We start from the raw sequence: 26,027 nt of genomic DNA on the forward strand, positions 1-26,027 counted from the left end.
CTTTCAGGGTAATTCATGTGGTGAGTCATGTACCTGAAAGTACCAGTGCATAAAACCTCAGAGTAGTCAATGCTGTCACCAATACACCTCAGTACACTCAAAAAATACAAAATTATAAATGCAGTACTTTTATTTTGGTTCCATTTTCTATGAATTGAAATAAAAAACTTGAACAGTAAAATGACTTCAGTACTCCTGCATTTAAATTGATTGATGGATAGATAATCAACATCGTTTCTCTTTCAACCCACAGCTGAACAAATCTTAAGAAGGATTAAAGAAATTTGTGGTTTGTGACACGTTGATGTTGTAACCACATATTATCTATTATTTTAGCTGAAAAGAAGGTGAAAAGCGGTCTGAGATATTCAGACTGAATATCAAGCAGTTTTCAACTTGAAATCCTGGTTGGTTCACACTGGGTATTAAAGACTGAAAACACTGCTGTAGGTCAAAGAGCAGCCAACAACAGGACTGATTAGATTTTGTGTAGCCAAAAACATTAAACCGCTACCTTGTTCAACAAAGGTTTTTTCTCAAAAGGCTTCACAAAATATTATCAACAGAATGCAGACAGTGTTGGTGTAGCCTAGTTAAAATAACCAACTGTAAAATTCAAACTATTTTATGTTGAAATGATTCAACCTGGCTGATATTTACAGCTTGACTTGAGACAACCAACACAAAATGTCAAATGAAATATATACATTTTGTTTACACTTGTGTTGATTTCAGTTCATGTCATGGACAGTCCTAGACGGCGGTATCAACACTGGATCTGTCTTTGCTCTGACTGGTGTCCATTGACTTTGAATAAGTGTGAGACCCAGAAGCGTCTTCCTGGAAGGCAGTCTCCAGGGCTTTCAGGATGGATTTGCGGACTTTATCCTTGAAATCTTGGCCCATGAACACATACAGCAGTGGGTTCAAGCAACTGTTGATGAAGGCGAGGCTGGTTGTTAGGGGGTTCCCGACCATGATGACATAACGTAATTTGTTAGTTTGAATAGCAGTCGTGAAACGCACAATCTCAATCAGAGCCATGATGTGATAAGGGACCCAGCACAGGAAAAAAGTGATGATAACAGCTGCGATAATCTTAAAGGCTCGACCTGATTGGTTGGACAATTTGTGGTTCTTCCGGACACGATGGATTATTACAGCATAACAGGAGACAATGACTGTAAAGGGAATGACAAATCCCAGGAAGAAACGGGTGATATACATAATCTTTAGGCGAAATTTTCCCAGCTCAGACAGTGGATGTGTAAAGTCATCAGGAAATTCAAAGTTGTCGAAGCACAGTATGGAGTTTGAGATTGAAAAAGTGTCCCTGAAGATGAAGTATGGAACACTGAAAATCAGAGCCAGTACCCAGACACACAGACACACAAACGACGCCTTGCGTACACTTCGGTGGTTCTGAGCCCAGACGGGCCACACCACAGACACACATCTGTCCACACTGATCACCGCCAGAATGTAGACACTGGCAAACATGTTCAGGGGGATTAAAGTGTTGTTCAGTTTGCACATGAACTTGCCGAAAGGCCAGTGGAAACCCAGAGCACGGTATGTCACACTCAGGGGCAGGAATGCTGTGAAGAGGAAGTCAGCCACAGCGAGGTTGAGGAACCAAACTGTGTTAACAGTTTTCTTCATCTTGAACCCGGTCACCCAGATAACCAGTCCGTTCCCGATCACACCAAAAACAAAGGCCAGGCTGTACACAACAATAGACATGATGTGGAGAGACTGTTTCAGATGATCATACTGGTCAGTGCCTTTATTTCCAGATGCATCAGTTGTATTGATGTGATAGGAAGGGGTAGCATTCATCTCCATCATTGTTGAGACCTGCAAGGATAACATGAATAAACAATATGAGCTTTTTTTCCCTGCTTTTCCTCTTTTTCAATAACAGTCCAAAATGTTAAAATGATGAAAAGGACTAATTTTTAGTGTTATATATATGCACACATACTTATACATATCTAAACATATATATGTAATCTATGAAGATGCTGTTCACAAAGATATGATTGGATCTTGAACTGCAAAGTTGTAAAGTTGTAGTAAAGTTCATCTATTTTGAATTTTCACCTCTGCAAGTCTTGTCTTCAAATTCAGCATAATTATTGACATCATATATAAATGTGTGTGTGTATCTGTGTGTGTGTGTAAACATATATATATATATACATATATATATATAGGTAAGGTAAGGTAATTTATTTTTTTCAGTGTCATGCACCAAAAGGTGCCCAGCCCTCATGGGCTTATAAGACACTACAAACAACAAACACAAAACAAGTCAGGAGCAAACACCAAGATACAAAGAGAGCGAAAGAAACAAGGTCATACATGACAAAATCAAATCAAATACTGAGGTCTCAGATCTGCTTACTAAAATGATATCACAGACCCTAAGCATATCTAAGGCACATAACTATCTTTTAACAGATCAAATAAAGAGTGCCCTTGTACGCTGCTGATAGGCATTTGACACAAATTGAGCTAAAGGAAACACTTTGTCTGTAAACAGGTATTTAAGTCTACATTCGTCAGACATGGAGAATAAATCCAAACAATCATCAGACATTTTAAGAAAAAACCTGTCTAAAATCATGATACAAAGGACAATAGAACAGAAAATGCATTTCATTTTCAATCTCCCCCAAATCACACTTTCTATTTTCTTCAGGAATTGAATGGAATCGACCAGTTTCCACTGCCAAAGGCAAGATACCACATCTCAGCTGGGCACAAACAGACCTCTGTGTTCTAGTCAGGTTAAGGGTGACATAGTGCTCAGGGCGATAAGTACATTTAATCATACTATACATTCTCAGTTTAGGTTTACACAGAATTTCTTCTGACCACCTCTGTTTATAATTTTCAAATATAATTGTTTTAATTTGACTGACACTACAAGATAATTTATTTCTGAAAATATGTTTAAGACCTACTTTATCAAATATTTTTGCAATCTCTTTTGTGCAGAAATGTTTATTTAAAAGGTCCCAACAAAAAACTTGTTTTGTAAGTCTATTATCGGACATATTAATTAATCTATTCCATAATCGCACCATGTCACCCTTATGCCGCACTTCACATGGCTCCCATCCCATGTCATCACATACAGCAAGTTTTGGGGCCATTTTATGCACGCCAAGAAAACAGCACATAGCTCTGTTCTGGACTGCATCACATTTTGTTTGTTTACGATAACCCCAGACCCCCACGCCATAATCTAGGATAGGACAAACACAGGAATTGTACAACTGAGTATAGGTTTTATAGCAAAGATCCCTACATAATTTAACCTTATTAAGGACAGCCCCCAGTGCCCTCCCTGCAGAGTCTGATAAGGTTTTTATTCCTTCTTCAAAGGTAAGATGAACATCTACAATTAGACCTAAATATTTATAGTATTCAGTATATGACAGAGGACTTACACCTAAATGAAAATTAAACTTAGTCTGCACTACTCCCTTCTTTCTAAAATGCATAATCTGGGTTTTGTCTTTATTTATCTTCAATCTCCATTTACTGCACCAAACACAAACAATATTCAACATACTTTGAAGGTCATTTTCAGTCTCTGCAAGGAGAACTATATCATCTGCATAAACTAAAATATCAACTGTCAGATCACCCAGACCAACACCAAAAGCTGCTTGCTTAATTTCTAATATTAAATCATTTATATTAACGGCAAACAGCGTAGGAGAGAGCACGTCCCCCTGTTTGACACCAAATGGAGTTGAGAACCAACCTGTTCTATAATCATTAACCTGCACACATGCAACTGGTGTTTGATAAATAGATTTTACGGCATCATAAAATTTACTATTTATACCAGATGTTATTAGTTTAAAACTTAGAAGATCATGACATATATATATATTTATATATATATATATATTAGTGACACTTATTAAAGGGATATTTTTCAAGTGTTTAAAATGTAATTTAAATGTAACTTTATTAAATCAAATGCAGTAACCAAAAACAATGAAATATATTGTCCAGAAACCCTCAAAGGCACTGTATTTGGTATAAAAAAAATATGCTCAAATAATAACATGACAAACCCAAGTCCATCAGGCACAGATACTGACCTGCTCAATTTAATATTAAGACCAAAACGCACTGAAAACATAAATAGAAAAGTTAATTGAAGCACCACAGAACCAGCAGTATTTTAGGAAAAAGTCTCTATTTATATGTATGTGTTTATTTATTTCCCATTATTGTTGTTAATTATGGTTTATTTCTTTCATAAAATATTGTCCTCTGAGGAGAAAAATCCTCATCTTTATTCAGCTCAGTCTAACGGTGCACGATATTCACAATATGTTTGGACACCTAGGAGATGAAGAGGAGAGACAGCATCTGGACTCTTCATCATGACTTACAACAATTCAGTGCAGTGAGAAATGTTTTGAGGAAGACACGAGTGTGTGTCAGTTTAGTCTTTCCAGAGACAGATATTTTTCACTGTAGTGTTCAAACCACAGACAGTGTGTTACAGACAGTAACATCAGGATTCATCATCAATAAAGTTTTTATATCGGTCGGTACTTCACTCTATCGCTCCCCCTCCCTCCCTCCTCTCTGGAGCTCGTCTCTCCTCCCTCGCAGTTATGATCAATCAGCATTAAGTAATTAAGTATTTAAATACTTAATCAACTATATGATTCATGATAATAACATTTTTTATATGAAGAGGACACGTCTGTCTATATTGAACAGCACTCGCTTCTCCACCTCCTCATATACTTCTATTTCTTTGCGTTGAGCCAGTTGCTTATTCAGACAAGCCTGTTTTTAAAATCAAATGTTAATTAAATACTGAGCAGTTTCACTAACAGGCGGACCACGGTCCTAAATGCCGTTTAATACGGACCCGGACTTATAACTAGTCAATTATTAAGGGATTTTAAATTTTGACGGGACGCTTCTATTTTAACCGGCGCAACTTTTCTAGTCTTTACGGCACTGGGTTTCAGGAAACGCACAGACCAGCTGCATACAAGTAAAGCCATCCCACGTGATGCTACCCAGCCAATCAAATCTCTGCATTCCAGGCGATTAATATTGAGACTCTGAATACAGTCGGATGAGAGAAGTGAGAGACGAGTGACGAACGTAAAATAATAGAAAAATAGAAAGCTAGAAACAGAAAAAGAAAAAGAAAGAAAGCGATAAAGGGAGAGAAGGCAGAAAGGCGAGCGAGCGAGAGACAGAGAAACACAGAGGAAGAGACGAGTGAGCGCGACACAGGGACAGAAACACAGAGGCAGAGACTGCAGAGAAAAATAAGTACACTTCAAGTAGAGAAATGCTGGTCCTCCAAGCAGACGTGGCCTTGAAAGAGCAGTTTGGAAGAACTGATCCTGCCACTTTCTGTCTCCAAATGGTCTCCGAGACAGCCTTCCCAGGTCTGAGGAAAGTAGCCCTGTACATCTTGAGCATGTTTGGCTCCACATACAGCTGCGAGGCAGCTTTGTCCACAATGAACATAATTAAAAGTAAACATCGTTCCAGGCTCACATGTGTATGAGAATGGACCTTAGACCATTGCAGCCCACATTTAAAATCGTGGCAGGACAAGCTGGAGCTCAGTTCTCTCACTGAACAACACAAAGTGGGGAGAGTGGGAAAAGAGGGAAAGAAAGACAAACTTTAAAACTGTTCAACTGTTATTTATTTATTGTAAAATTGGTTGAGACTGTTTAGTCAAGATGTGAAACGGTTAACAAAGAAAAAGGAAAATTCCAGCTGTTGCTACACTTTATTTTATTTTTTCTAAAATGAAGCACTTTATTTTAAGATGCACAATTTTTCAAAAACTATTTCATTTATTTTGCATGCAATGCATGTCTGTATAGTCCAATGTTAAGTGAAAATAAATATTGTCAAAATGTTTTGGAATCTTACTTTCTTTATTTGATTTGACAGTCAGACGTTGATACAACTACTAGGATACTTCAGTATATATCACTAAATCATAATGCAAGTTATACATTATGATGTTCTGACCTTTGCTTTAGGAAAGTTTTTCTAACTGGACCTCTTTGAATTTTAGTTGAATACCCCTGAGATATGGGTATATAAGATAGAAATATAGATACAGAAATTCATACCTAGATTTGTTATCATCTTATGATTGTTCTTATTTTCACCTGCCTCATAATTGTCATAATGTGATTATATGTAAAGACTAACCCTTTTGTGTTCATCATTGGGACATATGTTACAGTTTAGTCTGTGTGTGTTGCCTATAAACATTTTCCTCAAGTGTCATTATCAGTGTATTGACTCTATTAATGTATTGCAATATTATTCAAATTCTAGGAGGCGTCTTGTTGAATTAAAATAAAAATAGCAAATTATGAGACTAGCAAATGTAACATACCTTTCTCAAAGCGCTCCACTTGGTTGAAGATGAATCCAGCAGAAGAAATCAAACTGAATGATTGATATAGAGTAATATATGTTGGTATTAAAGAAGTCACCACCCATGTTGAGGAGGAACCACACACACACACACACACACACACACACACACACACATGCACACAGAATATTAATACAGTATAAGGGTAATTGCACAAGTCTTGTTGATGACAGTGCATTCTTTCCTGCCAGCATCCTGTTTTTCAATCTTGATAAATTTTTCTCTAGTATTTGGAGAGAACTATGATGCTGCTGTTTGTTATTACTGATAAGTTAAGAAATATGTTCTTTTTTCTCAGTCTTTAGTTGAGTGTCTGTAAAATGGTAAATGAACATTTTATTTCTTAAACTTCTTCACAATGAAAGTTCCCTGTTCTTTTTTTTTTTGTGTGTGTGTATGCCAGTAAAACCAGGATCTGTTGGCTTTTTATCAGCATTAACCTACCTGACTCCTGTCCTGCTGAAAGCAAACATAGGACAGTAAAATAAAGCAGATGCCTGGGGTGCCTGCACAGCTCAGTTGGTGGAGTGTGCGCCCCATGTACAGAAGCTGTGAGTCCTCTGCAGCGGCCATGGGTTCGACTCCCGCCAATGGCCCTTTGCTGTGTGTTATTCCCCCACTCTCCTTTCCCATTTCCTGTCACGTCTTCAGCTGTCCTGTCATTAAAGGCATAAAATGCCCCAATATATATATAAAAAAATAAATAAGTAAATAAAAAAACAAAGCAGATGCCTAAAAGTTTGAAGAGATTCAGTTAAACAGGCCTGAATCATAAACAGAAGAAGCCTGCATGTGGCTGCTCATGTTGATGTATAGTATCTTTTTAGATCGCATAAACAGAGCATAACACTGCCTGAACATGACATGACGGTAAGCCCTGTAAATTATACTATGTAAAGTGTAATCAGTACGGTAATCAGTTGCACTTTGCTCCTTAAGTTAACCAATAAAAAACCTTTGTCTCTATTATTTGGTATTTGTTCCACTGAAATATGGTTCACCATCAGAGCCACATATGACGTGGCTGAAGAGAAGAGATCACGAGATCAAGAGCACACAGACTTTTGAAAATATTTTTGTCTCTGCTCTCCTGCGGAAAGGCAAATTCAATTGGAAAAAGGTCAATCAGCTGTTTTTAGCAGGTTCAGCTGTGTTTACATAAACAGCATATACATGTTAATTTTGGTGTAAAAATCTGTAATTGTGTAAATCTCTTGCCCTCTTTCTGTGATCTGTTGAACCAGAGAGGAGGGGCCAACTTTGAATTATGAATTTGATACAAGGATGAGCTCTTGGTGTTCTTGTGTGTTTTCTTCACATATAACAGAAACACGACAAAACAGCAGAAATGTGAAAAGCCTTTGAAAATATGTTATTATAAATGTGCATTCATGTCCAAACTATTTCACTTATAAAATTAACAAGATTATATCATAAATGTTAAATATTCAAATTCATTAGAAAATTAGGACATGAAGAGGCCTCTTATGTTGAAGTCATTTATTACCTGTAGCTTTTACTACTGTCTTTAACATAAAAGGCCTACTCTTAATATTCATACTTAATAATAAATGACTTATGATTTACCCACTTCCTGACTACTTGACTGGAATGCACTTAAAAGGACTGGAACACGCTGATTGATTTGCAGCCATTAATAGAACAAACAGATTTGTAGCACTGTTTGCACTATAACAGGCTGTAAATCAGTCAGTGTGCTGCTGTGGTTTTTCCCCCTAAAGTTTGCTGTCCTTGATCACAGGAGCAGAGCAGGGATTTCTGGCACAACTTCACCTACACCTAGGGTGCACAAAGAGGGGTAACAGTCAGAGAAGGTCAAAACTCCAGCAAAACTTGTGATACAAAGAGCAGTTTTATTGTTAATCTAATACAGGTCAGCATGTGGCCTTCCTCACGGTTAACAACAACAACCACAGTCATCATCATCATCATCATCATCATCATCATCATCATCATCATCATCATTTCTGCACTCTTAGACTGGCCCATCAGGGCAGAACAACAACAACAGCAAAAGAAATGAAATGATCATTTACATTGTTTACATTAGAATAAATCTTTTAGAAAGAGGTTGATGATTAACAGGAAATAAATGAGGAAATAATTTTGATCCTCCAAAAATTAATTTCCATCACTGGGTGATTTAGTGAGAGAAATTTGACAAAAAATAACAGCTCAATCAATACTGAAAATGAGGTTTAATTTGTGCTCTAAAATAAACAGGAGAAGAGATACCTTGAAATGACCAGATTATGGCACAACATGCATTTACTAAGGGTAATGTCAGACATTACCCACCCCCCAAAAACAATTAACAATGTTCAAAAGATCAAACAAAGCCAAGTATACAATGCAGCTGTTACTGTACGCATAATAATCCTATCATAGTCGCTATCATACTTATTTATTAAACATACATTGTACTGAATAACAAATGTAAATAACATATCGCATGCAGTAGACACATAACAGTGAAAAGAAGTCACTTGATTCAGTTTCTGTGGTTTTGCTGAATGGCAGGCGATATAAGAAACTGACTTTACACAGTGATTCATTTAATAAAAAAAAAAAAATCTATTTAGACAAATCAGTTATTTTAAGCTGACCACGTCACTTTCACTTTAAATGCGTTCATAGAGGTCACTGTTGTAAACATGATAGATAACAGTGGGTGGTTGAGGTGGGTATGAGGGGGAACTTGGGAAATTTACAAGCCTGTTTCACATTGCAGATTATTTATTCAGTAAAATCTCTTCCATACATTAGTTTACAGATGACTATATTGTCTGGCAAGAAAGGCACTGTATTCTTTATCAAACTACCCTCATTACTATGTTATTAAGGTGATGTCTCTGTCTTTCTAATTATCACTATAATCGACAGTTATGGCCTATGAACAACTGGGACTTGTTTAGTCACTTGTTTTCTGTGTTGACACATTAAGACAAGGACATCCTACAGTAACCAACATCTGGAGTGTAATGTGATAAATTAAAAACCTCCATTTGTCTCCGAAACAAAATTCAAATTTAACAATAAACCAATGTAATACCTATTTTGGAATTGAGACTAGTTTAGGTCATCAAAGAAGTTGGGACATTCCATAGTGTTGTCCATAGTGATGAAACAGCTGCTTACTCTATAGTTTCTTAAATTTATGCTTCTGTTTTAATTTTTTTCCCTTGTAAAGTACACTGTAATCTCTGGTTTTGATAGGGCCAATGTAAATAAACCTTTTTAAAGTGGAAATGAGATGAAAACATTTTTAACACTTTGTATAACAATGTGTGGGACACAAAGTGTTACAAATTGTTAAAAATGTTCAAAATTCCTCCCTTTATGACCTCTTTCACTTGGAAATATGTCATGATACGGGAGCTAGGCGCTCTTGAAATGCTTTCACCTGGACTTTCATAAGCAGATATTTTAACTTCCTATCATTGAAAAATCTTATCTTACAAAGGCATCACCTATGGATGCATTACAGCTTATTTTACAATATTACCATCTTTCCGCTCTATCAAAGTGCTATAGGTGAAATTAAGAGGCCCAACTCTTTTCAAACTTGATCAGTTAGCTAATCATAAAACTGACATTAATCAAACTGTATCAGGTAAAAATCTAGGCTAAGGTGGTATCTATTTTTTCATACCTTCCTAATATTTGACAGGGATTTACAGTATTATGGCAATAATTGTGTAAACTTGTGTAAAACGGCTCAACTCGACTCTTCTCCACTGCAGATAATACTCCCTAAACACAGGCAGAGCTGACTGCCATAGCAACATTATTCCTGCAATTGGAAAACAACACCCACTGAGGAACTTTGCTTTGGTCTTGAGAAGCTATAGCCTCTGTGCAGAACTGAAACCTAAACTGTACATTTACTGCCAGATAGACAAATTCACTTCTCATCTTTTCCCTCACTTTCACTGTCACTCTCTGCCACCATGGACAGTATAATCTGTCTGCCACTTGCTCTCTCTCACACTTGCTCGATCAATATGCTGCTCCACTCTGACCAATCAGTAGCCTGCGGTGTTTGCTAGCTTACCTTTGTCATCAGGACTAAATCCATAATACTTCCAGGCCAGAGGCATTTCTCTTGTTTGCTAGTTAGTCCTGCACCACCTTTATCTCCCAGACGGCATGTTCCTCAGCTCAGCGGTGATGTCCTGTCCAGTTGAAGAGAGATGGACCTCTGGTGGCACATGATATGCACTACAATACATCACCTCAATGCTGCATCTGTGTATCGATTTAATGGAAAGAGGACGGTCTGTATTTTTGGTGATAGTGAAAATCATACCTTAGCGATTTCTTAATACTCCAATATACTGTAATACCTTGTTACCACCAAAGCCAAATAAAATTTTTCAATCCGAAATAATGCATACAGATCACCTTGAGGGTCCTTATGATAAAAACAAAAACAAAAGCTAAAAAAATGTAGTTTGTTATATACAATTAGATTTTCTATGTACAGTTACAGTATTTAGTGATGTCATGGGCAACCTCACACCTCGGCATCAGAAAAAGACTTTTCTTTGCTTCGACTGGTGACCATTGAGTTTGTGTAGGTGTAAGAGCGAGAAACCTCCTCCTGGAAGGCAGTCTCCAGTACATTCAGGATGGATTTGCGGACTTTATCTTTGAAATCTTGGCCCATGAACACATACAACAGTGGGTTCAGGCAACTGTTGAGAAAGGCCAGGCTGGTTGCTATGGGCACTCCGATAGTGGTGACATGGTCTAATGTTTCAATTGCATGATTAGTCAAGTGATTTACCAACTCAATGAGAGCCATGATGTGATAAGGAGCCCAGCACAGGAAAAATGTGGTGATAACAGCAGCGATAATCTTAAAGGGGCGACTTGACTGGCTGGCCAAGGTGCGGTTTCTCCTGAGACGATGGATAATCACAGCATAACAGGAGACGATGACAGTGAAGGGCACAACAAATCCCAGGAGGAAGCGGGTGATGGTCATGGCCTGATGACGAAACTGTCGCAGCTGATTCACAGATGGTGTTTCATAGTCGTCAGAAAAAGCAAAGTTGTTGAAGCAGTTGATGATGTCATCATTGTTATATGATGGTCCAGTATCCCTGAAGATGAAGTATGGAGCGCTGAGAATCAGAGCCAGTACCCAGACACACAGACTCACACAGGAAGCCTTGCGTACACTTCGGTGGTTCTGAGCCCAGACGGGCCACACCACAGACACACATCTGTCCACACTGATCACCACCAGAATGTAGACACTGGCAAACATGTTCAGAAAGCTTATAGTGCTATTCAGTTTGCACATGAACTTGCCGAAAGGCCAGTGGAAATCCAAAGCTGTGTATGTCACACTCAGGGGCAGGAATGCTGTGAAGAGGAAGTCAGCAACAGCAAGGTTGAGGAACCAAACTGTGTTAACAGTTTTCTTCATCTTGAACCCGGTCACCCAGATAACCACTCCGTTCCCGAGCACACCGAGAACGAAAGCCAGGCTGTAAACAATGAGAGACATGATGTTGAGAGACTGCCTCAGTTCAGCATGTTCGTCCTTATAGTCGTACTCGTCGTCATCCTCATACAAGGAGCCATTTCTTCCAGTGACATCCGTTGAATTGATGTGATAGAAAGGGGTTGCTGTCATTAGCTCCATCATCGTCTTAAGACCTGCAATAAAAACAGTGAATAAATGTTAACCTTGAGGAAAAAAATAGTGCTCAGGTCTTCTACACCTTTTCTACAGTCAAATTCATGCACTCTTCAATAATTTTTAGTTCAAGTTTTTCCAGCATCTTACAGCTGTGGTAAATTACATCTTTATATACATACTCTTAGAAATAATGGTTCCAAAAGGGTTCCTCCTGGAGGACTGAGGTTCTATCCAGAACCATTTGCTTCTGAAGAAACCTTTTTTTAAAGGAAGGATTCATTAGTGGTTCTTTCTAAGGGTAGCTGTTTCAATAAGAAGCCTTTTTGGAAGAAATAGTACTCCTACCCCTATGATTACTATCACAGTGTTACTGCCAATGTTTAGCTGCTTTCAGTGGCAGTCATTGCCAGCACTGTCTTATTTGTTTTAGTTTATTTTACTTTTTTACATAACTTATCTCTCTAATATTGTGATTCTATTCAGCACTTTTTTTTGCATTTTGTCCTTATACACTATACTATATGTTATTTCACTATATGTTTAATACTCATTGTTATGTTACTGCAATTTTGTTGCAACCTCTGGCACAAGAACTTCCTTTGGCATTAATAAAGTTCTATCTTATCTTATCTTATAAATCAGGTGCTCTTCAAGGATGGGGTTAAAAGTGAAGTAAAAATGACACAAACAAAAAAAAACAACAACAACAAAAAAAAAAACAATGATTGTCCAGCTTACAATAAATGGAAGTCCATGGTACTGGTTGGCAGTCCAAAAGAAATCTGTGGCACTCTGAATGCAAAAATCCTTTATTAAAAACTTATGTTAGCCTCTTTATATTTTACAAGAGCTCAATAACAGTCACTAATAAAGCATATGAGGATATTTCTGAAATAATTGTGATTAAAAGTTAGGATACACAGACCTCTCTTGAAACTGAGCTTAAGCTTAACTTGTTTCAGTTCCTCAAGGTGCCTGGAGAAGATGCTGTTCACATGGACATGGTTCAGATTGTGGGATAACAGCACCAACCACGCTGTGTCATAATACAGCCTCTTGGTGAACCACAGTAGACATGAAGACAAATATCATGACATTTAAAAGAAACTTTTGCAACTTTCTGTGACAGTCAGAGGCAATTGTGTAAAGTAACTAAGTACATTTACTCAAGTACTGTACTCAAGTACAAAATTGTACTTTTACTTAAGTAAGATTTTGGAATTCAGGACTTAATGTAGGTTTTTGTTTTGTTTGTTTGTTTGTTTTACAGTGTGCAACTTTAACTGAAGAAAAGAGAAACTTTTTTTTTTTTTTTTTTTTTTTTTTACCACTGGTTGGAGGCTTAATAATAAGGGTTATAATAATGATGATAATAATAATAATAGTATTGTTGTTGTTGTTGTTATTATTATTATTATTATTATTATTGTTATTGTTGTTGTTTTATATATAGCTTTTTACATTTTCTGTACTGTAAATCTTGCACAACATGCACTTGCAAAACGGGCACAAATTTTCCCAGAGAATGAAACTCACATCAGGACAAAAACGGGAACAGAATTTGATGAGTCCTGCCACAGTAAATCCTCTAATGCATCAAAGAAAGTGTTCCCACGCTCTACTGATGCGCACGGAGGCTTAATTGATAGTTTGATTGTATTTGCGATGTTAATTGTTGATTAAAAAAAAAAAAAAACCTTTGTCAAACACTCTGAAAGACGCGGCTCAGATTACAGACTAAAGATTGCCAGAGCCTGCTCTATTTAGCTTTTTCCATATGCTTTTATCTTTCCTCATCTTTTTCCTTCACAGTCTGATACACTGATACACTGAGCCAAGGTTTCTGAGGATGACTGAGGAACAGTACCTTTCTCAAAGCGCCGGTCCGATGAGGATGGTCCGTCGCAGAAGAAACACCGGTCCAGTCTGACTTCTCTGCGGGATTTGTGGAGTTCAGATCCCTGACTCCTTAAATATGTGACGTCATGGCTCACATCGAGGCGGGACCTCAGGCTGCAGGCACCCCCCCTCCTTTGAAGGCCATAAAAGCCTTTCTACTGTATACTACTACGGCTGTTTTGCTGTTAATGAAAAATACATTTAAATTTTCTAAACAACTTTATCTTAATATAGATACATTAATGCATACATCTGTAAAGGCAGTGTATGTATATTTAATTTCTGCTGTCTCAATAGTAGGGAAGACTGGGGACCATAGATCCCTTTTCTGTAAACATCATGACGGTTTTGTGGGTGGAGCTTATGTGGAAGCAGTGTAATTCCATAAACACTAGCTAAGCTTGTTGGTTTGTTTCTTAACAATGACTACAGAGATATGAGTTCTTCTGAATATGTACAGGACCAAGAAAAGAAAAAGTTAACATTAACCAGTGTGACCAGATTTGCCGGCCTGTGCACGCTCACAGGTCGGACAAGCTTTCTTCAGTTGTCTGCAGGAGGACTTCTGAGAAGAAAACAGCCTGTGGAGATGAGCTATTTTCCACAACTAACAGAGTGAATTAAGAATTTATTTTGCCCAAACCAGAGTTGATGGTTGTTTTAACAGTGGAAAGACTGACCAAGAGGATTTTGGTGAATCTTGTTTTGTATCTGTCTCCCGAGTTTGAATGAAATATGTTTTACGGAGTTAACGTGGCAATTAAAGCTTGTCTTAGCTTGGTTAAAGTAAGAAACGTCAATTCAGAGGGTGATTGGTTGGATTTTTCTGTGTAATAGGTAAAATATTTGTGAGAATATTTTGTTTCTTTACATTTTGTGAGTTCATTTAGTTTATTTTATTTCGGCTCGCACTCATCTCCCAGCTGTCATATGCACATTTCTGATTTCCATTTAACCATTTGTCTTAGTTTTTTCACTGGCAGTGTCAGCTGGTGTGCGCTAAAACTTTTGAGCCATAACTACGTCGATTCTGACACCCAACAACACAACAAGACCATAGAGAGCACCGGCAGCCCACATCCTCCTCCTCAAACCCCCAACATAACAAATCCCACTGTAATCCCTGGTGAGAATAAGTCATGAGTTTGGCAAATGCAGCTGTACCAAACACTCAAGTTTGCCTTGAGGTAACATTACTGCAGGTATCGCTAACATTATTCAGCCCGACATGCTAACATTTGCAGTTTGCGTAAGAGCAGTTTAAGATGAAGCTAAATCCATTCCCCACACATTTGCTGTTGTATTTTAGGATTTTGTAAGACTGTAAAAAAAAGATGGCACTATCCAAACTCATAAGACACCAAATATTACTTTTCTTGGATCCCCATGCATGCGGCTTCAAGATCTAGAGAAATACAAACCTTGGCAGACCTGGAGTGCCTAGTTACGGTTGTTAATCAATAATTGGTCAGTTGCTGTTTGGAGGTGGGGCTTAGTGAAGGGTCAATAGTAAGACACTCAATTCCTCCAATCAGAAACAAGCTAGAGTGATGACATTTATTCCGTGCATGCTTAGTAGGATTCTCTCTCTGCCTGTGGAACAAGAGCTGAATAATTTCACTTTGGTAAAAGTTTTAAACAAACAAACAAACAAACAAATAAATAATAATAAAATGAGGTGTGAGAAGTTTTTTTTTTGCATGTACACTATTTTTCCTGTGCTGTCCAAAGTTTAGATGACTGTGGTACTTACTGGTTAAAATTCAAAATGAACAAACTATGCTAATATGGGTATCGCTACATATATTTTTCTTATATCAAAAGAGTCTTTCAAGTAGTCTGTGACTTACGAAGGAAAATGCAAAAACAAACAAAAAAAAGAGTTAGAAGAAGAGGAAGCTATAACTTCCCTGTATCTTCCAGAGTTCTTATCTGCAAGTGTGCTTCTATACTGCTAATCTGAAGTCTGACAAAAAAAAAAAAAAAAAAAAAAAAAAAAAAATCTTGCCAAGACACGTCTTCTTCAAATGAAGCATGATAGAGCCTTTGTCCTTTGGGAAACTCCACAAGTGAAAACACCAAGTAACCAAACAACTAAATGCATAAATTGTGGGTTGTTGTAGATGACTACCTGAGAAAGAGTGGAGCTGTGACTTCTCATGTGCACCAGTGATCCTGCTGCGTAATGTGTTATTCTCTGTGCGGGTTGAGTTCATGTTTGCTTGAGGTTAAGTGTAATAACTCAGTGTTGACTATGTGAATCGACATCTGGACATGTAGGATATATATTTTTAATGTCCTGTCTCTTCAGCCTGCACTACGCATATGAAAGTCACAGCAGCATCTGTCGATAATTGCAGTTTTATAAAATAGCAGGCTACTCCCTCTGTGCCACTGTCCATTTGAAGCTGGACACAAAACTGTGGTGTCTCTGTAGAAGCAAACCTGCGACAAAATAGATCTGCAGTAAGAATTCATATATTTGCATTGGAATTTTGATCAATGTTGCCGCAATTTCACAGTTCCTCTATCCACAGTATGTTCCTACTTGTCAGCATCTTCTTTTCCACTCTTAATCACATCTACTTTTGAAATTTTGAAACACATGATGTGCAATGTCGACACAGTGATCAGCCCCGGCATTAAAAGCACTGACAGCTGAAGTGAACAACATTGGCCATCTTGTTAAAATGGCACCTGTCAAGGGTTAAGACATATTAGGCAGCAAGTGAGCAGTCGGTTCTTCAAGTTGATGTGTTGTAAGCAGGAATAATGGGCAAGCTTAAAGGGCTTTCCGTTTTTTTTAAATGGAAACTCCCACTCAGCTGTTACAAAAAGCAGTGATATAGGTTACTGCGCTGCTGCCATGACAAAAATGTCAACAGAGTTTTGGTTGGGCACTGTTCACTGACAGGCTGCTGCACCTGGTTCAGGTGCCCGCGGTGTATACATAACATTCCCCCAGTACTCTGAGCTGCAGATCCAGCCAGATTCCAGTTATATTAGGGCCTAGAGTCTATCTGCAGTTAAAGAAAGTTGCAGCAGAGAGTGCAGTGTGTAGCAGTTCGTGGTTATTTTGGTGATGCACTTTGGCCTGTTTTCTTTTTCGAGTTAACTTGAGCAGGTAGCCATATTGTATTGTACATGCTGCTCCTTCAACCTTGAGGGTTTATATAGGAACATCATGCAGAGACTTGCGTGACATCATGTGGAAAAAAAGGGCTCAGGAAAATGGCATTTTGATGCCAAAACATATGTACTTAGACCAAAATTTTAATGTATGGATTTGGATATATATTGATTACTACTGGGAAGCTACAGAATGACATTAAAACCTCAAAAAATAAATAAATAATAGACCATCCCTTTAAGGATAGAAGGGAGGGTCAAAACCTCTCCAAAACAGCAGGTCATGTGAGGTGTTCTTTGTCTGTTAGTACCTACCAAAAGTGGTCCATGGAAGGAGAATTGGTAAACCATCAACAGGTTCATGGGTGTCCAAGGCTCATAGATGAGTGAAAAAAGGGGAAAAAGCCTGGGCCACCTCATCCAGTCCCATAGAAGACTACTGTAGTACAAACTGCTGGGAAAAGGTTAATGCTGGCTATGACAGAAAGCTGCACAGACCAATCAGTGTGCCCATGCTGACCCCTGTCCATCGCTAAAGATGCCTACAATGTATGTGTATGCGAGTGTTAGAACTGGACCAATGGAGGAAAGTGGCCTGGTGCTGACATGGAGTTGACTTGGCCTCCTATTCCCCAGAATTCAATCTGATCAAGAATCTCTAAAATGTGCTGGAACAACAAATCAGATCCATGAAGACCCCACCTTCTCAGCTTACAGGATTTAAAGGATCTGCTGCTAACGTTTCGGTGGTAGATACCACAGGACACCTTCACTATATTACAATATTAGGCAGGGGGTTTGAATGAATGTGGTGGCTGATTGTATTTGATATGTTAGAAAAGTGTGCTGTCATTATGAAAAAAGTTGGAAATTTGAGCAAGCAAATGCACCACTACACAGTGCTCTGACAAACGTGCAACACGGTTTTGCAGTTTTCTATCTTAGTCATTCTCTGAAGTTGATTGTGACAAAAATTTTGCATGGACTCCGAAGTTAAAAAAGGAACTTCTTGGAATATGATGGGATGTTTTTGGTCACTGGGGGATACTCATTACACTTAACCATACATTCCTCAAACATCTGAAATTTAGAGTGTAGCCTAGTTCAAAAGGTGCATAAGTGTAGGAATCACTACAAAACGAGATGGGCAAACAACTGCAGACCTGACTCCAAGCTTAAAAAAAAAGAGACTTCATAAACACACCCTCCAGCAAGCTATAATTCCCAGCAATTTCATCTTTTAAACCTGCCTGGCACATTCATTCGTTGTTGTACTTCAGAAATAACCCAGTCAAATTCTCACGGTCTTGAAAATTAGAACTGAAATCTATTCCAAGACTTTGCAGCAACATGGACCCACATAAGAGATGAATAATTAAGAAAATTAGAAACTTTATTTTGAACAAATAGCAGGGCAAAGCAGAAGATGTAATGAAACCTCATGACATGATGAAATTTTAAATGATCACATATGGAAGTAGAAAAATCTGCAAAAATGCATCCCAATGGGAAGAGATGAAAACTGTGAAAATGCGATAATAAGAGTAAGATGGAGGCATGGACATGGGAGAGTGTTGGCTGGAGAGACTGAAAATCATTCTCATGTCCCCTGAGTGTAGCCCTACCTTTCAGTGGGGGAAAGAGGGTTTTATCTGGGTTTGACTTCATGGTCATATTTCCTCCCACATGGTTCCTCTTTACTGGTGTTGCTGCTCACTGCCCACACATCTGTGCATCTGTATGACATGGTTGTGAGTTAATTCTTTTTTGTTGAAATCTCTTAGGAAAGTTACAAAATATGATGAACAGGCTGTTTGCCCAAGCTGTTTCCTGAAGCATCGATGCTAGTACGTGACTTCTTGTTAAGTTGATATTGATCAGTTTGACAACCTTGAACAGCATCTCAATAAGCAAACTTTATCAGCAGGAATTAAACAGATATTCAAGTTCACTTGGCCAAAAATCTTTCATAAAGGTTGGAAACAGATGGTTTGTTATATTTAAATAGGAAATAGATGATTTTGGTTTAACTTATTGTGTCTTCAGGGAATATGCTTCTTTTGTCTCCAAAGTGACACTTCAACAGTACTTTAAACAAGTAAACAGAAAGCGATCCGGTTGCCAATTGGCAATACTCATTTCAGTATCTATAGAGAGGACATGTGTACACTTGATTTACTGGAAGTTGAATTTAATCAGGTCATTAATCACCTGAACATAAATTGTGTTTTCATTACCTCATTAGAGTGAGCTGTTTGTATCTACAGAGGACACAGTCTGACATGCTGCACTGCCATGTTTTTAAAAACAGGCAACCCAAACACTGGCTCAAGAGAGGCTCTTTTTACACAAGTTTTGTAGTCACTGTAGGTTCTCCTTACATGCTTGGAAAGGGAGGATGAGATGAGGTGTCCTTTAAAGCCTGTCCACCCAAGTGTGGTGGCACAGCAGCGGATACTTCTGTATCTCTTGGCAAGTAGCAGGAGGGCGACCAGGCTGTGGCTAAGGGTAGGGATTGTCTTTTAGTGTCCTTTGGTGCTCTGTGCAGGCACCTCACCTAACACGAACACTGATGACCGGTAGATGGGTATCAGTGATGTTCTGGGTGGGTTTAAATGAGATTTCCTGTCCCGTGCCATGCATATCCCGTGTCAGTTTGTCCTGTTTCCAGTCAGGATGCTTTCTTTGCTCCTCTATAACAGTTAACAAGAACTTGCTGTGGATTTTTTTCAGCCTTTTTTTTCATAGAGAGCAAACTTGTAGCACATATTTTACTGGAAATTGCATTCAAATAATTTTGACATTTACAGTATAAAATTAAAAATATGAGCTAAATCAAAACTGGCTACAACTGGCATAACTCCATTTCTCCTTATAATAACAAATTTATGTACCACTCAAAAGGTTAAAACAATTATTAATATGTACATCTGAGGTTATGATATTAACAACTCATTCAAACAAATAAGTATCTTAGTGTTGGGGAGGCTTAGAGGAGCTAAAACATTACAGTTGTTCACACACTCAAACACAATGAGGCTGGAAATCTTGAACTGATCAGATTCGCACAGTGTGAGCTGCTACAACCAGCCCAACCTTAAAAACTGAGTCCCTTGTTAATGTACACACACACCACACAGGAACTGTGTCCTGCCAATAGTCCAGATGTGAGGGGGAGGAAGTAAGGAACGAGAGAGAGGGTGCAAGAGTGAGAGACACTATATGTGTCCGTGTACATACTCTCAGTCTCCGCATGAGTTCAGAGCAACACCCTTATCCGTGTGTAGGAGGACTCATGTATGTGTTATCGTTGCTTTTTTTTCTGGATACATAAATATTCAGAATCTGAATCCCCACTGAGAGATATTTTATCCCAGGTCCAAAAACAATTCATTCTAAGTACAGGAAACTGTTTAAAATAAGCTGACCCAGTTAACTTCATCACTCAGATCAAAACTCCAGTGAACAGCCCCATTTGTAAAACTAAAAGACTTTACTGTTTTAGCCCAAGTCTAGACAGAATGACTACTTTTGTTTAGTTTGGTTATGATCCTGTTGAGCAATACATCCTCCACTTTTCATTTCTGTGCTGAAATGTGTGTTGTTGCTGTATAGTTTTGTAACAGAACTTAAAGGCAGAACATTTTGCTGGTGTCTGTAGGGGATATTAATAGCTATCCCAAGGCTATAGTTTGAGGGAAGCCTTCAGAGCTGAGGGCTTGCCAGAGTTCTTGATTTACCAACCAAACGTGCAATTATGTGTGTGCCGCACAAATACCAATTTGGGTGTGTAAAACAACTAGCGGAGGTTTAAAGAGAATTTAGTTTGAGCAGAGGGTGATATATGCAGTTGGAGTTTGGGGGTTTATTATTCACTAAAACAGCTGGGAGGGTGGTGGGGAGCAACCTGGGAGACACAACTAAAATGTATGTAAATCTGCGTGTGGGACAGTGAAGCACTAATGACATACTCCATCTCCCAGCGTCACTGTTATACACCCAGTATTTTTCGTGTCTGCAAAACACTGAGCTCACAACATTTCTAAAGCCTTTTGAGAAACGCTGGTACACAAACTGTTGTGTTGAAACTTCTAGACTCCAGTATACTGCCATCAAGACACAAATAGTGGGAATCTGCTGTGTCCCAAAAACCTCAAAGGTTTGTTGATCTTGTTGCGGTGCTGCCTGGAAATCAAACCCTTGTCTCACGGGTGTGGAGAGGTCAGGAATTTTGTTTTTCAAGTCAAAACCAGTGCCAACGTCTTTCGCTCCTATGGCTCAGTGACAGTTTTTTTCCACGAAAAACACCACACACAGGGAAAAAAAAGCTGAACCTCAATAACCTAAACCACTTCCTTACATTCGTCCCTACTTTCGACCACAACGCCTGGTCCCCCTCAGCAGACCTACTGAAGGATATGAATACTCAGCCTGGGCTCTGTCAGCCAGCAAACAAGCTGGCTGGCAGAGCAGAAGCCATGCAGTTCTTCGACACAGTGCTGTCTCTGTCTGTCCAAGTGTATTTTGAGGTACAGTGGAACGGAATTATTAGGGGAACCGGAACTGGCAAAAATAACGGCAACAGATGGTGAAATCAGTGGAAGTTCTGACCCTTCCAATATATAGTAATGGAGGATTAAGGTGGAAAATACTGTAAAAAGAATAGCTGTGGCGCTGGTCATCATTGACAGTCAATGGCAGTTTTAGATTACAGAGACAACAGCAAACTATCTATCTTGTTCCTTAATTTAACTGATCACATCTTGAAGGCTATTGTGAAAGTGTTGTATTACAGAAACTTCCTATCTTAAGTTAAGACTTAAGATAGAATTTTTCCCACTTTATTATTACTGAAGCAAATCCTAACTTTGGAAATCCTCTTTTATCTTATTTCATTCTTCTCAGATCAGGAAATCAATCCAACAATCCAATACTCAGTCCAACATTGCTGACCAACTTTTTATTGTTCTTACCAAGAAACCACTACTTTTCTCATCTCACAGAGGTAAACAATTTTGTAACATTTGATCAAGTCAAGTAAAGTCAATTTTATTTATATAGCACCGAATAAACAGATGTTATCTCAGTGCACATTTCATATAGAGCAGGTCTACCCTGTGCTCTGCATAATATTCAAAAATTCAAAAAAAGCAAACACAACAACAGGCTCTTCCAAAGAAATCCAAAGACATTCTTTTGGGGGAAATTTACAATGCTAACTATGCAGATAAAAGAAGGAAAGTGGACTAATGGCGGGTTCCATTTACACTGGAGGTTGGAAGTCAAAGGTCAACTGAGCTGACTGCGTTCCACTACAAGTCAGATGCATGATACATGTGCATGACAATAACACATTATGTAGTATTTTGTGCATACAAACACCATAGCAATGTCCAGAGACATAAGTTGGATAGTATCATGTGTCAAACTGATTCAAAGAGACACAAAAAACCAGAAGTGTTAATGAACAGCTTTCACTGCTGTTGATGCGTGGAAGAGCCATCTTGAATTTTAAGCTTGGGGTTGGTGAGGTTCCGCTGACTTTCTGATTCTGCAGTACGTTTTTAGGGAGCATTCCAGTTGAAATTTCAGACTGGAAAATTGGAAATTCCCACTTCCCAGTTCAAATGGTACTCACTAGAAGATAGCAGATATGGTCTCCGCCACATCCGGCATCCATTGAGTAAACGCAATAAAAGAGAAGTCACACAGATTAACCAAGTTAGCCATCACTACCATTAGCTATTGTAAGCTAACACTACAGTTAAGTTTTTTTTAGCAAAAGCTGTTATCAAACAATTAGGTTAGCTACTGAGAGCGAACACTACCAGTAACTACTGTTAGCTAATACTACGAATTAGCAATTGTTAGCAAACACTATCATTAGTTGCTGTAGCTACATTAGCTACTACAGGTGGAAACATTAAAGATAGGACAGCCTAACAGTTATACTAAATGTAGGAGAGTTTATGTAAGACTTTTTGAAGTTAGGGTGCTTGTATTATACACATTTCCTATCTTTGTCATGTGTTGATGGCTTTTTCCATAAATCAGGTCCTAATTACCACAACAGAGTTAAGACAAAGATAGGACATGCATGTTCGGAAGCTTCTGTAATATGGGCCCAGATGTGCAACTGAACAGGCATCTGGGTGTCGTATGTGAGTCTATCAAAGACATTTCTGAGCAGTTAGCTCAGGGACTCTTTGCATTTGTTGCACAATTTAACGATTTTGCCAATTTAGTTTTCTCTAATAAATGCCACTGAAATGTCCTGCAGCCTGTTAACTATTGAAAAGTAAATGAAAATGTATCACTGTGGTTTAGGTCTAGTGAAATCTGGACACAACAACTGAGCAACAACGAGATACCAACAGAGAACACATGTGCAACCTGAGATGTTTTTATCTTTACAGAGAATACATTTCTCAACAAAAGGTGCCAAGTTGTTGCTTTTGTTTGCAATCAAAGAATACAAGCAATGATATGCAGGTTGCAAAAGGAATCAAGCAGGCGGTGTGTGTGCCACATAGTAATGAGGTGGGGAGAACTTGCCTGGGCTGGATGAGAATGTGTTATATTTTAGCCTTAAGTGTATAATCATAGGGTTTGGTTAAATGCACCCTCACATTTAAATGTTTTCCTGTCTGGTGCTGATAAACACCTATGCTCATACATGAGTAACAGTGCCTTGTGCCACTTAGTGCGTCTCGATTCTGAATCATTGACTCAGCAATGACCTTTGCCATGTTCAAACAGTAAGAGTTCTGATTTCCTTTATGTCATACTAAAACCAGGAACGTCAAGGAAAATTATATACTTCTTTTTACCAAGCTGTTGACCAGATGGAATTTCAAAATAGGATTTTAAAGTGAAACTGTCTGTTTGAGTTCTGTTTTCCAGGCTATTTATTTTTTTTGTAGCTTATTTAAATTGTGCACCTAGCTCGCGAATAGAATAGAATAGAATAGAATAGAATAGAATAGAATAGAATAGGGAACCACTTTGCAATAAGACTACCCCTATAAATAATTTAGAAGTTATTTGTAATTAGGTTATTAATTAGTCGTATGCACTTTATAGATAATTATAACACCTATCATGAATATGAAAGAATCTTTATGACTGTGGTCATTAAGGATCATTCAGTTAAATTATGTATTTTTTTTAATACAAAGTTGACATTGAGTCTGGCCGAACTGAAGATCCTGGCTGGACCGGGACAAGAAGGGAACAGAGTGCCGAGGTGTTTTTTTTGCTGGGTTTGGCTCCTGGCACCCCAGGGCTAAGTCAGCGAATTAGCAAACACCAGCCACAGATAACAGCAAGCAGCAGTTAGCCTACTTTAGCAACAAGTTAACTAGCTAACCACTGTCTGTGCATTAGCAAACTAATCTAAGTCACCTTGGTGCTGTACTCTGTTGACCAACGGACCTGATGTAATGACATCTTCATTACAAGTCCAAATGGTACCGCTTTAGCTGAAAATCCAGAAAATAATTAATAACACAGCTACAAAAGCATTTGGCAACTTTACTTGAGGTCAAATATTCACCACAAACTTAAAATGATCTCATGACATCCAGTGTCAAAACCAACCACATATGCCAGTTTGATGAAATGACAAACCATGAAGCTCAACAGTTTCTTTAAGTTTCATAATGTCAGTGGTCATAAAAATGACATTATCTTGTTGTCTTGTTTGTTAATGTCAAGTTGTCATAACAACCAAACATAACCAAACACAAGAAACAACATCATGAGGACAGCCAGACAGAGACAGAGTCACATTACACATTAACAACATGTCGATGTCTGCAGCTTAAATTTCATTAGTCACTTTATAGGGTTATTATATTATATTATATTATATTATATTATATTATATTTCATTATATTATATTGATGCCACTTGGAATGAAGACCTACTTAAACACATCGTTAGCTGCCAGTAACTCCATAGTGCCTCCTGGAGTGCACAGGCTCAACCTATATTTCTAATTTTTTCCTCAATCTATAATCTATATCTGAAAAAAGTTCAGAGCTTCTGGGGTTCACCATTTATTTTGCCATTGACACAGTCCTGTCAAATAGGGGTTTCTGGCACAGCTTCACCTATTATTCTTAGATTTACAGTTAGATGACCATACCAGGCAGGAAAACTTCAAACACTCTCAACAATAGTTTTGTACACTAGTTGTAAAATCTGCTGACTTAAACTGAACATCTCTTGGAAATATGATCTATATTTCCAGAGTAGGAGACCAGAACTGTGCCAAGGTATTTGAAGTTTTCCACAGTTTCAATATGATGGCCATCAAGTGAAACAGGCTCTAAACGAATGAATAAAAGCCTGACACTTCATCATAGGAAACCAAAAATGCTGAAACTGTGACACATTTTCTGATCATGTTAGATTTGTTATACTATCATTTTATTTTAAGGTTAACACATGCAAAGTGTGAAGATATTAACACATTTTATATCATGTGTTGCACAACAGCATATATACTGCGTTTTTCCAGATAGCTGCTTGCTGATAAGAAGGCAGATGATTAAAATACCAAGATAGTAGATAAGTTCTGCTTTTATTTTCCACAAACCTCTTAATGTTTAGAAATTGCACCTTTGCAAAAGCACATTTGTATGTTTCCACATCAGTTCCACCCACATACCCTTCACTGTTAGTCAACAACCACTAAGTAGTATGTCACTTTGTGTTTCCCTTGAATTCTTGTATACACACTATATCCAGCATCTGTGATCATAGTGACATAGATTTCTAAATAAAAAATGTACTGATGCCATAATTAGATTAAATAATAATCAGGAGTTTCAAGATAAATTATTCAGAATCTC

General features: G+C 38.1%; 2 protein-coding genes across 2 annotated transcripts in view; both read right to left on the reverse strand.

The window, feature by feature from the left end:
• LOC146321308 (chemerin-like receptor 1) overlaps nucleotides 1-6,549 on the reverse strand; it is a 6,831-nt gene extending 282 nt beyond the window's left edge. Inside the window, exons 1-2 of the mRNA XM_084726427.1 lie at nucleotides 6,425-6,549; nucleotides 1-1,857 (exon numbers count right to left, since the gene is read on the reverse strand). The exon at nucleotides 1-1,857 is cut by the window's left edge and continues 282 nt beyond it. Coding sequence (XP_084582553.1) covers nucleotides 754-1,848 — 1,095 coding nt within the window. The 5' untranslated portion in view covers nucleotides 1,849-1,857; nucleotides 6,425-6,549 and the 3' untranslated portion in view covers nucleotides 1-753. The remainder of the gene's footprint in view (nucleotides 1,858-6,424) is intronic.
• A 1,875-nt stretch (nucleotides 6,550-8,424) lies between these two features.
• On the reverse strand, nucleotides 8,425-12,153 carry LOC146321309 (chemerin-like receptor 1). Its single transcript, XM_084726422.1, has one exon. The coding sequence runs from the start codon at nucleotides 12,144-12,146 to the stop codon at nucleotides 11,004-11,006; it is 1,143 nt and encodes a 380-aa protein (XP_084582548.1). The 5' UTR covers nucleotides 12,147-12,153; the 3' UTR covers nucleotides 8,425-11,003.
• Nucleotides 12,154-26,027: the final 13,874 nt, after the last annotated feature.

The sequence above is a fragment of the Lutjanus erythropterus genome, chromosome 9, assembly GCF_056507025.1.
Source record: "Lutjanus erythropterus isolate fLutEry1 chromosome 9, fLutEry1.hap2, whole genome shotgun sequence".
NCBI classification, from domain to species: domain Eukaryota; kingdom Metazoa; phylum Chordata; class Actinopteri; order Lutjaniformes; family Lutjanidae; genus Lutjanus; species Lutjanus erythropterus.

What these genes read in the sequence shown, in the direction of transcription:
- LOC146321309 (XM_084726422.1), bottom strand. Translation starts at nt 12,146, where the DNA reads ATGATGGAGCTAATGACAGCAACCCCTTTCTATCACATCAATTCAACG.